At 37.3% G+C, this 15,223-nt stretch overlaps 1 protein-coding gene across 1 annotated transcript in view; it reads left to right on the top strand.

Annotated features, from left to right (window-relative positions):
* Positions 1 to 15,223, top strand: part of Gk5 (glycerol kinase 5) — a 79,422-nt gene that overhangs the window by 42,825 nt on the left and 21,374 nt on the right. The window contains exon 11 of the mRNA XM_005328073.5: positions 1,434 to 1,538. Within this exon, the coding sequence (XP_005328130.4) occupies positions 1,434 to 1,538 (105 nt within the window). The remainder of the gene's footprint in view (positions 1 to 1,433; positions 1,539 to 15,223) is intronic.

Raw genomic sequence — 15,223 nt, 5'->3', positions numbered from 1 at the left:
GCAGGAGGATTATAAATTTGATGCCAGCCTGGGCAATTTAGCAAGACCATGTCTCAAAATAATAAATAAAACAGGCAAGGGATGTAGCTCAATGGTAAGCACTCCCTGGGCTCAATAACAAGTACTACAGGAGGAGGAGGAGGAGGAGGAGGGAAATCAAAAGATCAGAGTAGTTTGGTTAGCCTTCCAAATATTTATCTGTTACATGTTATATATAAAACTTATTAAAGTTCTAGATTTCTCCCTCCTTTTTTTTTTTTTTTTTTTGGTGGTGCTAGAGATTGAATCCAGGGCCTTGTGTGTGCTAAGAAAAACATTCTACCACTGAATTACATCCCCAATCCTAATTGTTTTTCCTATTTATTAAGAATTATTCTTTCTCTGAACTTTTTTGTGATAGTTGTTAACTAGTGATGCATGCATGTGTCAAGTCTTAATGACAGTTGATTTCAGTTACCAAGAAGTTGCAGATGTGCAAACAAAGAAATCTAGATTGTAGAACTATTCCCTGGAGGTCTGGGGCACTTGATTTGGGCTCTGTTTTCTTTACATGGTTGCTCAGATCTGTTTTTAAAAATATTTTTTCCTGTCTTCCATGCTTAATCCAGCTGTTCCTTTCTCCCTAACTGGGAAAATGAAAGGTAGAAAATGTTGATCATTATACTGAGCTGTTTCTATGTAGGAGTTTTGTTTGGAAACCATGGGTAAATACAGCAGCATAGCTTTCTAGCAAACTGATCTTGTGGTTCCCTTTACTTCTCAAAATATTTATTGTCATGCATCTAGAGGTATAGACAGGCCTGTAGCTAAATAAACTAATATTTAGGAGCTGAGGATGTAGCTTAGTGTTAGCACACTTGCCTAGTATGCATGAGGTCCTCAGATCAGCCCAGCACCACAAAAACAAACAAACCAAACAAAAGCAAAAAAATCCTAACATTTATTGTTCATGTTATATGCCAGGTACTGGTCTAAATTCTTTAACTTCTTTTCATGTGTAAACTCAGTTTACTCCTACAGCAAGCTCTCTATCATAGGCCGTGTTACAGTGGAGGAAACAGGCTAATAGGTTAGATCACAACTAGTTAGTGAGAGAGGGCTGGAAAGTGAATCCAAATGGTCTGACCTAATAGGCACTTTCCTTTTTTTTTTTTTTAAATAAAATTGCATTTTTCTAAAATGGCTAAGATGGCACATGCGTATAATCCCAGGACTTCGGAGACTGAGGCAGGAGGATTGCAAGTTCAAAGCCAGCCTCAGCAATTTAGTGAGGCCCTAAGCAAGTTGAGGCTATGTCTCAATAAAAAATAAAGTGGTTAAGTGCCTCTGAGTACCTAAATAAATAAGTAAACAAATTACATGTTCTATTGGAACAATCTCTCTTTGAGTTGTGTATCTATTAAATGACTTCAATTGTTTGCTTGTTTTTTAAGGCTTTTATCCATTGATCGGGTGGAAGATTGGACAAGAAGTTGTATGCTTAGCTGAAGGCAATGCAGGAGACACTGGAAGTGCCATAAAATGGGCTCAGCAATTAGGTAAGTTGACTTTTAAATGTATTTCACAGGTCAGACTTAAAGAATTCTACTATGCCACATGATTGGAGATCAGTAGGCAACAAATGGGGTATTTATTTAAATAAAACATTACAGTGTTAGAGTTGAAGAAAATATGGAATGTTTTTATGATATTAAGTTGTTAAAGCTAGGTATTCAGGAACCATAAAGGAAAAGAATAATAGATTTAAGTGTCTAAAGTATCGGAAGTACAGGGAAAAATGTCTTAGGTAAAATTAGAGGACAGGTTAGTAAAAACAATTTGCAGCATGTCAGGAAAACAAATCACAAATAATTGACAAAGGAATACAGGCATTTCATAATAAAATGACCATTATGAACTGTTGCTTATAGCCAATAATCAAAGTAATGCATTTAAAAATATTGCCTTTTGCTGGGCAAGGTGGAGCACACCTGTAATCCCAGCTACTAGAGAGGCTGAGGCAGGAGGATTGCAAGGGCTAGTTTGGGGTGACCTAGCGAGACTATATCTCAAAATATTTTTTTTTAAATTTTTTAAAAAAGGGCTGGGGAACTGTACCCAAAGGACTTAAAAACAGCATAATACAGGGATACAGCCACATCAATGTTTATAGCAGCACAGTTCACAATAGCTAAACTGTGGAGCCAACCTAGATGCCCTTCAGTGGTTGAATGGGTAAAAAAAATGTGGCATATATACACAATGGAATTTTAACAGCAATAAAAGAGAATAAAATCATAGCATTTGCAGGTAAATGGATGGTGTTGGAGAAGGTAATGTTAAGTGAAGTTAGCCAATCCCCAAAAATCGAATGCCGAATGTTTTCTCTGATATAAGGAGGCTGACTTATAGTGGGGTAAGGAGGGGGAACATGGGAGGAATAGATGAATTCTACATAGGGAAGAGGGGAGGAAGGGAAAGGGAGGAGGCAGGGGATTAGCAAGGATGGTGGAATGAGATGGACATCATTATCCAAAGTACACGTATGAAGTTACAAATTGGGTGTCAACTACTTTATATACAGAGATATGAAAAATTATAGTATTTATGTGTAATAAGAATTGTAATGCAAAAAAACCCACAAAGTACATGTATAAAGACATGAATTGGCATGAACATATTTTATATACAAAGATGAAAAATTGTGCTCTATAAGTGTAATAAGAATTGTAGGGAAATGGATGGCACTAGAGCAGATTATGCTTAGTGAAGCTAGCCAATCCCTAAAAAACAAATACCAAATGTCTTCTTTGATATAATGAGAGCAACTATGAACAGAGTAGGGAGGAAGAACAGGAAAAAAAAAAGATTAACTTTAAACAGAGACATGAGATGGGAGGGAAAGGGAGAGAAAAGGGAAATTGCATGGAAATGAAGGGAGACCCTCATTGCTATACAAAATTACATATAAGAGGTTGTGAGGGGAATGGGAAAATAAACAAGGAGAGAAATGAATTACAGTAGATGGGGTAGAGAGAGAAGATGGGAGGGGAGGGGAGGGGGGATAGTAGGGGATAGGAAAGGTAGCAGAATACAACAGTTACTAATAGGGCATTATGTAAAAATGTGGATGTGTAACCGATGTGATTCTGGAATCTGCATTTGGGGTAAAAATTGGGAGTTCGTAACCCACTTCAATCTAATGTATGAAATATGATATGTCAAGAGCTTTGTAATGTTGTGAACAACCAACAAAAAAAATAATAAAAATTAAAAAAAAATCTGTATAAAAGTACTTTGCAAACCTCTTAGTAATCTAGCAATATATTATTATTCATCTATTAAAATTATTAGTGCTAACATTAAGTCCTATGATGTAGGAATGTTGATCTTCTTTCTCCATGTAAAGATAATAAGGTTAAGAAAGGAGAATTCACTGCTCCAGGACCACATATCTAGTTTCAATGCATTTAGTACTTAAATTCTTATCTTCTGACTTGAAATTCTAGGTGCCTTCTACCACATCTTGCTGTCACTATGAACATTTAATCTTCAAAGTGTGATTCCCAAAGACTGAAAAAAAAAAAGTGAAAAGAAATCTCTATTGTTAGACTGTTAATTCCAGTGCTATAGATCAGGCTAATCCCATGTTATAGGGCAATCCAGTAAACTAAATATCATATGACCTAACAAAAGGCAAATTTATTACAATATAGTCTAAGAAATAATACTAACGTTAGTGACTTTAAGCTAGAAGCATTTAAAAACTTCATATTATAGCAATTTCAGTATTTCGTTAAAATATCACCTTTGGTCCTGATAACTATGGGCATTGCTTTATTCTAGTTCAGGTCAGAACTGTCCCTTCTTCAAACATACAGTATATAAATACACAAAGAATCCTTTGAGTCATGATGCCTATAAAAACTACCTTAAGTTTTAAGTTCCTAGGAACTCTTAATTAAATTCCTGAATAACCAAGTTTACTGGATACATCTCACAATACAACGAAATTTGTCTCTTATCCAGTCACAGCATGTATTCAGTCTTCATGAAACCTCAAAGCAGAATCTTAGGAGGCTGTCTCTATTTCAGGTGTTTCCCAAGAGAGGACCAAAGTATAAGTATTTAGATATTACTTTACTAAGACAACATACTTATCACAGGACTTAAGCTGCAAATTTGCCAAAAAAGCTCAAAAAATCTTTAACATATTTATTGACAGATAAAAGACCTTAATTAAGACCCTTAACAAAAAAATTTTAAAAGACCTTTAACATACATTTATGATTTCATGTATGTGAAAAAGCAATCAAAGTTTTTTCAACTATTTCTTCAAATATTCCTCTTACTTGAATGTATTCAAATGTTTTGTTACCTGAAATAGTGATATTACTAATACAGAAACACATCTATAGTTATACTTCCAAATGGCAATCAATGCACAAAGGAAATTGTGAGACTTTCCATGGAAAAGAGCTTAGAAGAAAGTTTTGAAAGAAAAAAAAAAAAAGAATTGTAGGGGCTGGGATTGTGGCTCAGCGTTAGAGCCCTCACCTAGCAAGAGCGCGACCCAGGTTCGATCCCCGGCACCATATAAAAAAAATAAAGGCATTGAGTTGTGTCCATCTACACCTAAAAAATAAATATTAAAAAAAAGGAATTATAATGCATTCCACTTTTGTGTATTTAAAAAAATAAAATCAATTAAAAAAAAAAGGGCTGGGGATATAGTTCAGTGGTAAAGCATTCCCAGGTTCATCCCCCAGTACCACACATACACACACACACACAAAAAAAAAAAAATACTTTTTTTTTCCAATTGTCAATCTGTTAGAGATTAATAAGTTTTATGATGCTCAGCATTGGTAGAAATGTAGAAAAAAAAAAAAGTATTATTGTTTTCCATTGGGAAGATTGTAATTAGTATGGCCTTTCTGGAAGATAGCCAGGTAGTATGTAGCATTTTTCAGAGTGCAGACCCTTTGCATGCACTTCTGTTGATTTCCTATAAAAATCATACAGGTGGGCAAAGATGTGTACATATATGGATGTTTAATATAGTAATTGGAAATAAGTTCTTGTATAGTAATAAAGCCTGCAATAAATGTCAGTATATTCATACAGGGCAACAGTGTATATTTAAAACAGCAGTGTAGTTGCTCTTTTTTTTTTTTTTTTTTTTGGGACTGGAGATTTAACCTAGGGGTGCTCTACCACTAAGCTATATCCCCAGCCCTTTTTATTTTATTTTTTGTGGTGCTGAGGATCGAACCCAGGGCCTCACATGTGCCAGGTGAGCGCTCTACCACTGAGCCCCAGCCCCATGTAGTTGCATATCCTAATGACATGGACCATATCTGTGAGGCATTAAGGAGGTGATAGAGCATTTAAAGGTTAGCCTATATAAGTAATTTTTACTTCAAATTACTCTATTGAGATATTATCCACATACATACAGTGCACCAATTTAAAGTGTACACTCCAACATTATTCAGGGCTTGCGCTCAATTTAATTTAGGAGTTAGTAAGCTAATTTAGCTTTTCAAAGATATATTGTATCTACGTCTTATAAAAGTTTAATTTACCATGAGCAATTAAAAATTGATCTTGAGGTTAGGTGTGATGATGCATGCCTGTAAACCCAGCAGCTCAGGAGGCTGAGGCAGGAGGATTGTGAGTTCAAAGCCAGCCTCTGCAAATGTGAGGCACTAAGCAATTCTTCAGACCCTGTCTCTAAATAAAATACAAAATAGGGCTAGGTATGTGATTCAGTGGCCAAGTGCCCCTGAGTTCAATCCCTGGTACCCCCCCCAAAAAAAAAATTGATCTTGAGTAATTCATGATAATTCTTTCATAATAGAAATAAAATGATTCTTGATTCTTGGCTGGTTATTTTTTTAAAATAAAAAATTAAAAAGCCTAAAAATAAATAAATAAAGTGTTTTTAGAGTGTTTATGTGGTGTTACGAACATCACCACTATCTAATTTTAGAATACTTTTATTTTCTGTAAAAGAAACACCCTACCCATTAGTAGCTCTGATACCATTTTAATCCTGGTCCTTCTCACCATAGCCCTGAGCTACCATTAATTTTCTTCCTGTCTGTGGATTTGCCTGTTTCAGGCATTTCGTCCTGATGAATTGTATCTTATGTAGTCTTTTGTTACTGACATCTTCCACTAGTGTGTTTTCAAGGATCACATGTGCTATAGAATACATTAGTACTCCATTTCTTTTTTTCTTTTTTTAAATATTTTTAGTTATAGATGGACATAATAATACCTTTATTTTATTTTTTATTTTTATGTGGTACTGAGGATCTCAGACCCAGTGCCTCACATGTGCTAGGCAAGCTCTCTGCCATTGAGCCACAACCTCAGTCCCTCCATTTCTTTCTTTTCTTTTTTTTTTTTTTTTTTGAGAGAGAGAGAGAGAGAGAGAGAGAGTTTTAATATTTATTTTTTAGTTCTCGGCAGACACAACATCTTTGTTTGTATGTGGTGTTGAGGATTGAACCCGGGCCGCACGCATACCATGCCAGCGCACTTGAGCCACATCCCCAGCCCCCCTCAATTTCTTTTTATTGCTGAATAATATTCTATTGTATGAATAAGCCATAATTTATTTATCCATTCATCAGCTGTTGAACACTTGGGCTCTTTCTCTGCATTTCTTTTATGAATAATGAACAGCTTGTTATAAAACCATATTTCCTTCATAAAGCATAGAATATTATATACCAAAATATTAATAATGCTTATAAGTAATTTAATTATAAGTAATTTACATAATTGCTGAGAGCCATAGCTGAATCAGAATGACATTTTTGCCACAACAGGTTGAGAGGTGATGCTAGCAAGCCATTGAGATGATAATGGTTATGTTAAGTGGTTTATTCAATTGCATATTAGACCCCTGCTGTCCAGTTGGGCCTGCTACTTTGGAGTTCTCCTGCTACTTCGGAGTTCTCCTGGGGATTCCCATTGGTTGGGGAAGTTCTGGAGGAGGGATTTTCTAGAGGAGGGATTTCCGGTTGGTATGTGGTGGCCCGTACTGGGAAGGAACCCATGACCTTGGCGTTACCAGCACCAAGCTCTGATGAATCCAAATTTTAAAAGTTTAGAGTAAAAAGGGTTACTTTAAGTTTATTTTTGGGGGATATATATCCCTTTCCACATAATTATAATTAAATTATGATGCAACTTTGACTTTATTCTTTGCTGACTGGAACTGAATTGATTTGTTTGAAGAAAAAATATCTATTGGCAGAAAACACACTCCAGGAGGAAAATGCCAGTTTCTTCCTTTTTCTCTTTCTCTTTTTTTCTTTGAGCCTGTACCTCATTATATGCATAAGATTTCTTATTAACCAAACAACATTTATTTCAAAGCTCTTTATTATTTAAATGTCGCTTCCTTCTTAAATGTGTTTCTCCTAATATTCTAGGCACATGTCTTTAATAACACTAGATTATCAAAAATAAAAAATAGTTTACATATTTCATCTCTTTTAGTTATACCTTTTATTACTTTTATTCCTTTGCAGAAGATGCAAATAGTTGATTTCACATTCATGGTTAAAAACTGCTACTCATTCCTGAGTTTCATGGGCACATTATTCAAGGGAGTCATTTCCATCGCTTAGGTGGTTCCAGGCTCATTCATTGTGATTCACAATGCTTAAAAATGCTTAGGGGTGGGTGGTTGTGGAGGAGTGGGTGGTTTCAGAGCCGTGGTGCATGCCTATAATCCCAGAAGCTGGGGAGACTGAGGCAGGTGGATCACAAATTCAAAGTCAGCCTCAGCAAAAAGTAAGGACTAAGCAAGTCAGTGAGACCATGTCTCTAAACAAAATACAAAATAGGGCTGGGGATATGACTCAGTGGTAGAGTGTCCCTGAGTTCAACCTCTGGTACACACACAAAAAAAATAACAACAACAAAAAAAAATGCTGAAAAATCTTCTCTGGGAGGTGGAGCCAAATGACCCTGACTTTGAGGAGGGAACTGAATTTCTGGGGGAAGCACAGGCCTTCCTGGAAGTCAGTTCCATCTCTGGAAGGAAAATCAGACTGTTGTGAAGGGAGAGACTAATTCAGAGTTGAATTATTTACTTTTAAATTTCAGTAGCTGGCATAGCTAAATATTGCTGGTATTTTCTGATATTTGTCTGAATTCACATTAAAAAATTCACATTTAAGCCAGGCTCGGTGGCATATGCCTATAATCTCAGCGCTAAGGAGGCTGAGTCAGGAGGCTCACCATACTCAGCAGAAGCGAGGCACTAAGCAACTCAGAGAGACCCAGTTTCTAAATAAAATACAAAATAGGGCTAGGGATGTGGCTCACTGGTCGAGTACCCTGAGTTCAATCCTGGGTACCAAAAAAAAAAAAAAATAAATCACATTTATTTGAATATATTTACTGAGAATTTGCTTTAATAAGGCATATTGAAAACAATAGCTGAATTATATTCAGGAGAAACATATCATGTCAGAGCCCTAATGACCCTGTCATCTCCTTGGAGATGTGGGTACTCAGCAGGCTCTGGGCCTCCATGTCTTTGTGTGACTTACTAGTCCTGTTCCTCCCTACATGGTGGCTTCCTCCCACCTGTCACTGGTTGAACACAGATTGAACTCAGATTCACATGTAAAGCTATTTAAACTGGATTAGTCTTGATTTTTAGATTTGTTTTTCAGTCTTTTGCACAGTTTCTCTGCCCACCCCCGACCTTAGGCCATATTTGGGTCCCTACATGGTCATCTCTTTTCAGTTTGGTCCATTTCTGCTCCTCTTCATTACTCTAGGTTCTATTTTGCTATTTCAATCTTGTCAATAGTTTTACATCCATCAGTTTTTATTCAATGAACAAATAACTGAGTGCTCAAGATGCACCTCTCTGTGTGTTAGGACATCAGTGACCCTCCCTGCCCTCATGGAGGTTATAGCCTAGCAGGGAAGGTGCACATTAAATTTTTTTTAAGTAATTTTTTTTAAAAGAGAGAGTGAGAGAGGAGAGAGAGAGAGAGAGAGAGAGAGAGAGAATTTTTTAATATTTATTTTTTAGTTCTCGGCGGACACAACATCTTTGTTTGTATGTGGTGCTGAGGATCGAACCTGGGCCGCACGCATGCCAGGCAAGCGCGCTACTGCTTGAGCCACATCCCCAGCCCCACATTAAATTAATTTTTAAAACTATTAAAGCTGAGCGTGGTGGTATGCACCTATAGTCCTAGGTACTTGCGAGGGATAGACGGGAGGAGTTCTTGAGACCAGGAGTTCAAGGCCAGTCTGGGCAACATAGGAAAGACCTTGTCTTAAAAATTGTGTGTGTGTGTGTGTGTGTGTGTGTGTGTTGTGTTACTGTTAAGTATCAGCAAGGAGCAGCAGTAGTAGAATCAGTGGTTGCCTTCTAAAGAGAGGACTTTGTCCAGTCTGGAGAATCAAAAGATTTTTTTAAAGAAGCAAGTAGTATTTCAGTTGAACCTGAAGAAAGAGTGAGAGTGGTTAAAGGTGTGGCAACAGTTGGTCAAGGAGTGGTCCTAGTGTTATCCTTGGTGTGCCCAGCAGGGGTCCAGGTCCTTGGTGTCCCAAACAAAGAATTGAACAAGCCTGTAATCCCAGCAGCTGGGGAGGCTGAGGCAGGATTGCAAATTCAAAGCCCACCTTAGCAGTTTATCAAGGCTGTAAGCAACTTAGCAAGACTTTGTCTCTAAATTTAAAAAAAAGGAATTGAGCTACTAAACAAACAGAAGTAACAGGCAAAGTACAGATTCATTGAAGGTGAGGGTAGTACTGTATAAGGTAGAGTGAGTGGGCCCAGCAAAAGAGAGAGGCTCAAGGCCCAAGTGTCTGGAATTTAATGAATTTAATGTTTTGTATGCCAAGCTGTGAGGTTTATCTCTTCCCTATGTTTATCTGATTACTCCCTTTGCTTCCATTGGTTACTTTAGAAAACCTAATTAGAATATTGACCTCTTTCCCAGTTGGCTACTTCAGACTAACTACCAGTGGTAGGAGTCCTCAGGCCATGATGACTCATCTCCCTGTCTTGTCCTCTAGGAATGTTTTTCTTGTATCTTGCCTCTGCCATCTTGGTGTCCCTCTGAACTCCTATCTAACACGAGCAGAGAGGACCAGTGTGAAAGGCCCTGAGCAGGGAGAAACATGACATAGTTAAGGGACTGAAAGAAAGCCCTGTTTCTTTTCTACAGTTGAGGCAGTTTGCATCTCTGCCTCCTCCAATAACGAGGGTCAGGGGACATCTTTTCCTTCAGATCATTTTTAATTGCTACACGTCATGTCTGCCTGCCTCAAGCAGTTCCCATAAGACTCTTCATAAGTAATGCGTTTGAAATTATCCAGAACTCTTGTTTACTAGAAATAAAGGAACTGTTTTTTTTCCTCTCTGGGTACCTTCCCCGAGAGAGACAAAAATCTCCCTCATTAGAGGGGGTGAGATAAACATTCTCTCAAAGGTGAAGGGTTCTGAGTGACTGGTTAGGCTTCACAGTGAGTAGAGTTACAGAAGACAGCAGTCAAAGGCCCTGCTTTCCTCTTTCCTGCTGGGAGGACACCCGGAAGATGAGTCCACCCTGGTACTGGAGTTGGAGTGGAGCCCAACAGGAGTGAAGCTTTGAGTTCTCCAGGCTTTATACCCAGGATAAATGGCCCATGTACACTGGTCAGAATTTCGTGGGTAAATTCATTTTTTCAAATTAATAAACTTCAGTGAGTTTACTAATTTGAAATAGAATTTGGGGAGCTGGGATGGTGGCTCAGCGGTGGAGCACTCGCCTAGCACGGGCCGACCCGGGTTCAATCTTTAGCACCACATAAAAAAATAAGGACATTGTGTTGTGTCCATCTACATCTAAAAATAAACGTTAAAAAAAAATGAAAGAAATAGAATTTGGTTCATTTGTTCCTGTTATTCAGTTTTAGTCCACTCCCCAAATCCTTTCTTTAAAAAGTATTCTTCTGGGGCTGGGGATGTGGCTCAAGTGGTAGCACGCTTGCCTGGCATGCGTGCGGCCCAGGTTCAATTATCAATACCACATACAAACAAAGATGTTGTGTCCGCCGAAAACTAAAAAAAAATAAATATTAAAAAATTCTCTCTCAAAAAAAAAAAAAAGAAAGTATTTTTCTGTTTTTTAATTGTGAAACATTAACATTATTCCCAAAGCCAAAAACAGGAAAAAAGATACACTCAGTTTTGACCACCTCACCCCTGGCCCTGTACTCTGTCTCCCTGCCTCTTATAGATTATTACTTCATTTATCTTCTGTACTGCCTATTTCTTTTTGCAAAGACATCAAGATATATGTATATTTCCTTCTTTTCCCTGCTTTCTTACACAAAAGTAATATGTTATATATGTCCTCTTGTACTTTGCTATTTTCACTTAATTTATTTTCTGGGAATTATTTTCACACTAGGTCCCTGGGATCCTGTGGGTCCTTTACACAGTGCACAATACTCCATTACTGATGTGCATGCAGTTAAGCCAGCCAGTGGCCTATTTTGGAGCATTTAAGTCGTTTCCAGTGTTTTGAAAATCCAGATGATGGTACAATGAATGTATGAATTTATATTTTCATATTAGAGGTTTATCTTAGTAATAAATTCTCAGAAGTGGGGTTGCTTTGTTAAAGAGCAAATATACAGTAGTTTTGTTGGATATTCCTAAATTCCTCTCCGCAAGAATTATACCATTTTGTATTCCCCTAAAAACATATGAAACTGTTGCCTTTGCAACTTACTAGTTACATGTATTGTCCAGCCTTTGAATTTTGGGGGGTAGGGAGTACTGGGGATTGAACTCAGGGACACTTGACCACTGAGCCACATCCCCCGCCCTATTTTGTATTTTATTTAGAGACAGGGTCTCACTAAGTTGCATAGCACCTCACTTTTGCTGAGGCTATCTTTGAACTCTCTATCCTGTCTCAGCTTCTGGAGCTGCTGGGATTATAGGAGTGTGCCACCGCAACCCGTGAGCCTTTGAATTTTTGTCAACCTAGATGGGTGAGAAATGACATCTCAGTATTAAAATGGCATTTCTTTTTTCTTTTTCTTTTCTTTTTTCTTTTCTTTTGGTATGGAAGAGTGAACCCACTGGGGCTTAACCACCAATCCACATCCCAGCCCTTTACATTTTTTATTTTAAGACAGGGTCCCACTAAATTGCTGAGGCTGGTCTTGAATTTATGACCCTCCTGCCTCAGCCTCCCAAGTCACTGAGATTAATGGCATGTATCTCTACGCCCAGCAGCATTTCTTTTTTATTATGGGTGAAGGTGAACCTCTGTCCCTATGTTTGAGAAAAAATAAATACTACTTCAAGTCTGTTGAAGTATAATTGCGTACAATTAAGTTTACCTATTTTTAAATGTTCTTCGAGCTTTGACAATGTACATGCAGTCATTCATATGTGTACATATGTGTGTGTGTGTGTTTGGGTTCAATTTGGGGTTTTGGTGTATAATCGTACAGATGTTTTAGGACCTTCATAGACTAATGCAGTCATTAACAGGGATAATCTCTGCCCAACTCTAATCCCTAGAAGTAGCTGATCTGTATTTTTACTGTTTTTTTTAATTCCACCTGCTTTTTAAAGAGTCCTTTTTTTTTTATGCTGAACAAAAGTTCTTTTCTTAAAAGTACGTTAAGCAGAATTTTTTAATTTTGCTAGGCACACTTTACATACCTGTAATCCCTGCTATTCCAGAAGCTGGGGCAAGAGGATCACAAGTTCAAGGGCAGCCCCAACAACTTAGTGAGACCCTGTTTCAAAATAAAACAAAAAGGGCTGAGGGTGTAACTCAGTGGTAGAGTGCTTGCCTAGCATGTGCAAGTCCCTGGGCTCAATGGCCAGTACCACCCCCACACCCACCTCATGCCCCCCACCAACAAAGTTTTTAATTTAATTTTGGTGAAATTTAATGTATCAGTTTTTTGTTTTATAGACTGCTTTGGATAGTATATCTAAGGCTATTTATCAGGTTTTCTTTCATATTTTCTCTTAAGACTGGCATTGTTTATGTTTTACATTTAGATGTACGATCCATATTTAGTTAATTTTTCTATTAAAGCATGAGGTTTGATCAAGGTTCTTTTTTTACATAAGAATATCCTTTGGCTTATTTTTTTTAATGACATGGCAATGTACTCTTAATTCTTCTTTTTTGAAAATTATGGGTTCTTTTTTTGTTTGTTTTTATTCTGAAGTTTATTTTTACAAGGTGTAGAATTCTGGGTTGTCAGTTCTTTTTCTTGATTACTTGGGCTGGGGATGTAGCTTAGTGGCAGAGAGCTTGCCTAGCAAGAGTGAGGCACTGGGTTTGATCCTCAGCATTCATCTTTAATTACAAAATAAATAAATAAATAAGATATTGTTCTTAGCCAAGCGCATTGACACAGGTCTGTAATCCCAGCAGTTTGAGATGCAGAGGCAGGACAATCAAAAGTTCAAGGCTAGCCTCAGCAATTTAGCTGAGGCCCTGTCTCAAAGTAAAAATGACTAGAAGCCTATAATCCCAGGAGGCTGAAACACTTCGAAGCCAGTTCAAAGTCAGCCTCAGCAACATCAGTTGCTAAGCAACTCAATGAGATCCTGTCTCTAGATAAAATACAAAATAGGGCTGGGAATGTGGTTCAATGGTTAGTACCACTGAGTTCAATCCCCAATACCAAATAAATAAATAAATAAAAATAAAAAAGGGCTGGGAATATGACTCAGTGAGAGAGCACCCCTGGGTTCATCCCCAGTACCAATGGAAAAGAAATGCTCCACTACCTTTTTGTCTCATACTTTCTGATGAGAAATTCATAATTCGTAGTCATTTGAATATTTGTTCTCCATTATGTAATCTGACTTCATTACAAGATTTTTCTTTGCCTTTATTTTTTGGCTTTCAATTTTATTATGATGTGTCTAAGCAAAAGTTATTTGTGTTTTAGCTTGTTTGGGATTTACTGAGATTCTCTTCATTTTAGAGTCTTCTATTCATTTATTCATTTTTTACTGATATATAAAAATGGGCTGGAACTGTAGCGTGGTGGTAGAGTATTTGCTTGGTATGTGCATTGGTTCAAAACCACCCAAAAAATGCATAAAAATTGTATATATTAGTGGGGTACCATGTGATGTTTCAATATATTTGTATGTTATAAAAATGATTAATCAGGGTAAACATATCTGTTTCCTCAAACATTTATCATTCCTTCATGGTAAACACTTTTAAAATCCTTGATGGTACTGGTACTTGAACCCAGGGCCTTACACATGCATATTTAATCCATGATCATTATCTGCAGTCACCCTCTTGTGTGATAGCATGAGATTCTTAGCTGTGCCTGTGTGCTGGAGATGAATCCAGAGCCCTGTGCATGTACCTAGAGATTATTGAATTTGTAGATTTTTATTCACTGTGGGAAGTTTATAGTTATTTTTTTCTTCAAATAGTTCATTAGTGGTGCTTTTTCCTGGGACTCAAGGGACAAATAGTAGGCTTTCTTTTTGTCCCACAGGTCTTGGAAGCTCTGTTTTGCTTTGGGGTTTTTTTGCTTTTTGGGGGGTTTTTCCTCCCTCTTGTTCAGATAGGATGATTTCTTTTGCTTTGTCCCCACTTTGCTGGATTTCCCCCTCTGTCTTCTCTATTCATCTGTTGACCCATGCCATGAATTTTGAAATTTTGATTATTATATTTTTCAGTTTTGAAATTTCCTTTTGGTTCTTATTACTACCTTCTATTTCTTGTTGTGAGTGTCTGTCTTCCCATTTGTTTCAAGAACATTCATCCCTTTGAGCATGGTGGTAACAGCTGTCTTATAGATTCTGCCTGACAGTCACCAGTGCCCATGACATTGTGAGGTTGGTGTCTATTGTCTTTTCCTTTGCAAGTAGTTGAGATTTCCTTTGTCTCTCATGTGTTGATCAATTTTCTATTGTTTTCAAAATTTGAATTTCATGCAACTCCTGGTCTTCTTTAAATCCTATGGAGAATTTTGACATTTTTAATTGTTCTTTTTTTAATTTTAATTTTTTAATTGTTAATGGACCTTTATTTTTATTTACTTATATATGGTGCTGAGAATCGAACCCAGTGCCTCACACATACTAGGTAAGAGCTCTACCACTGAGCATTTTAACTTTTCCTATAGGCCATAGGTTTGGATATGCTGAGATCATAAGTTCTCCACCTTCTTAGGGCTGTGGTTCCAGTGTTCTTTC

Source organism: Ictidomys tridecemlineatus, chromosome 3 (assembly GCF_052094955.1).
Source record: "Ictidomys tridecemlineatus isolate mIctTri1 chromosome 3, mIctTri1.hap1, whole genome shotgun sequence".
Taxonomy (NCBI): Eukaryota; Metazoa; Chordata; class Mammalia; order Rodentia; family Sciuridae; genus Ictidomys; species Ictidomys tridecemlineatus.
The sequence above is the reverse complement of the archived record's forward strand: the minus strand, read 5'-3'. Positions and strand labels throughout refer to the sequence as shown.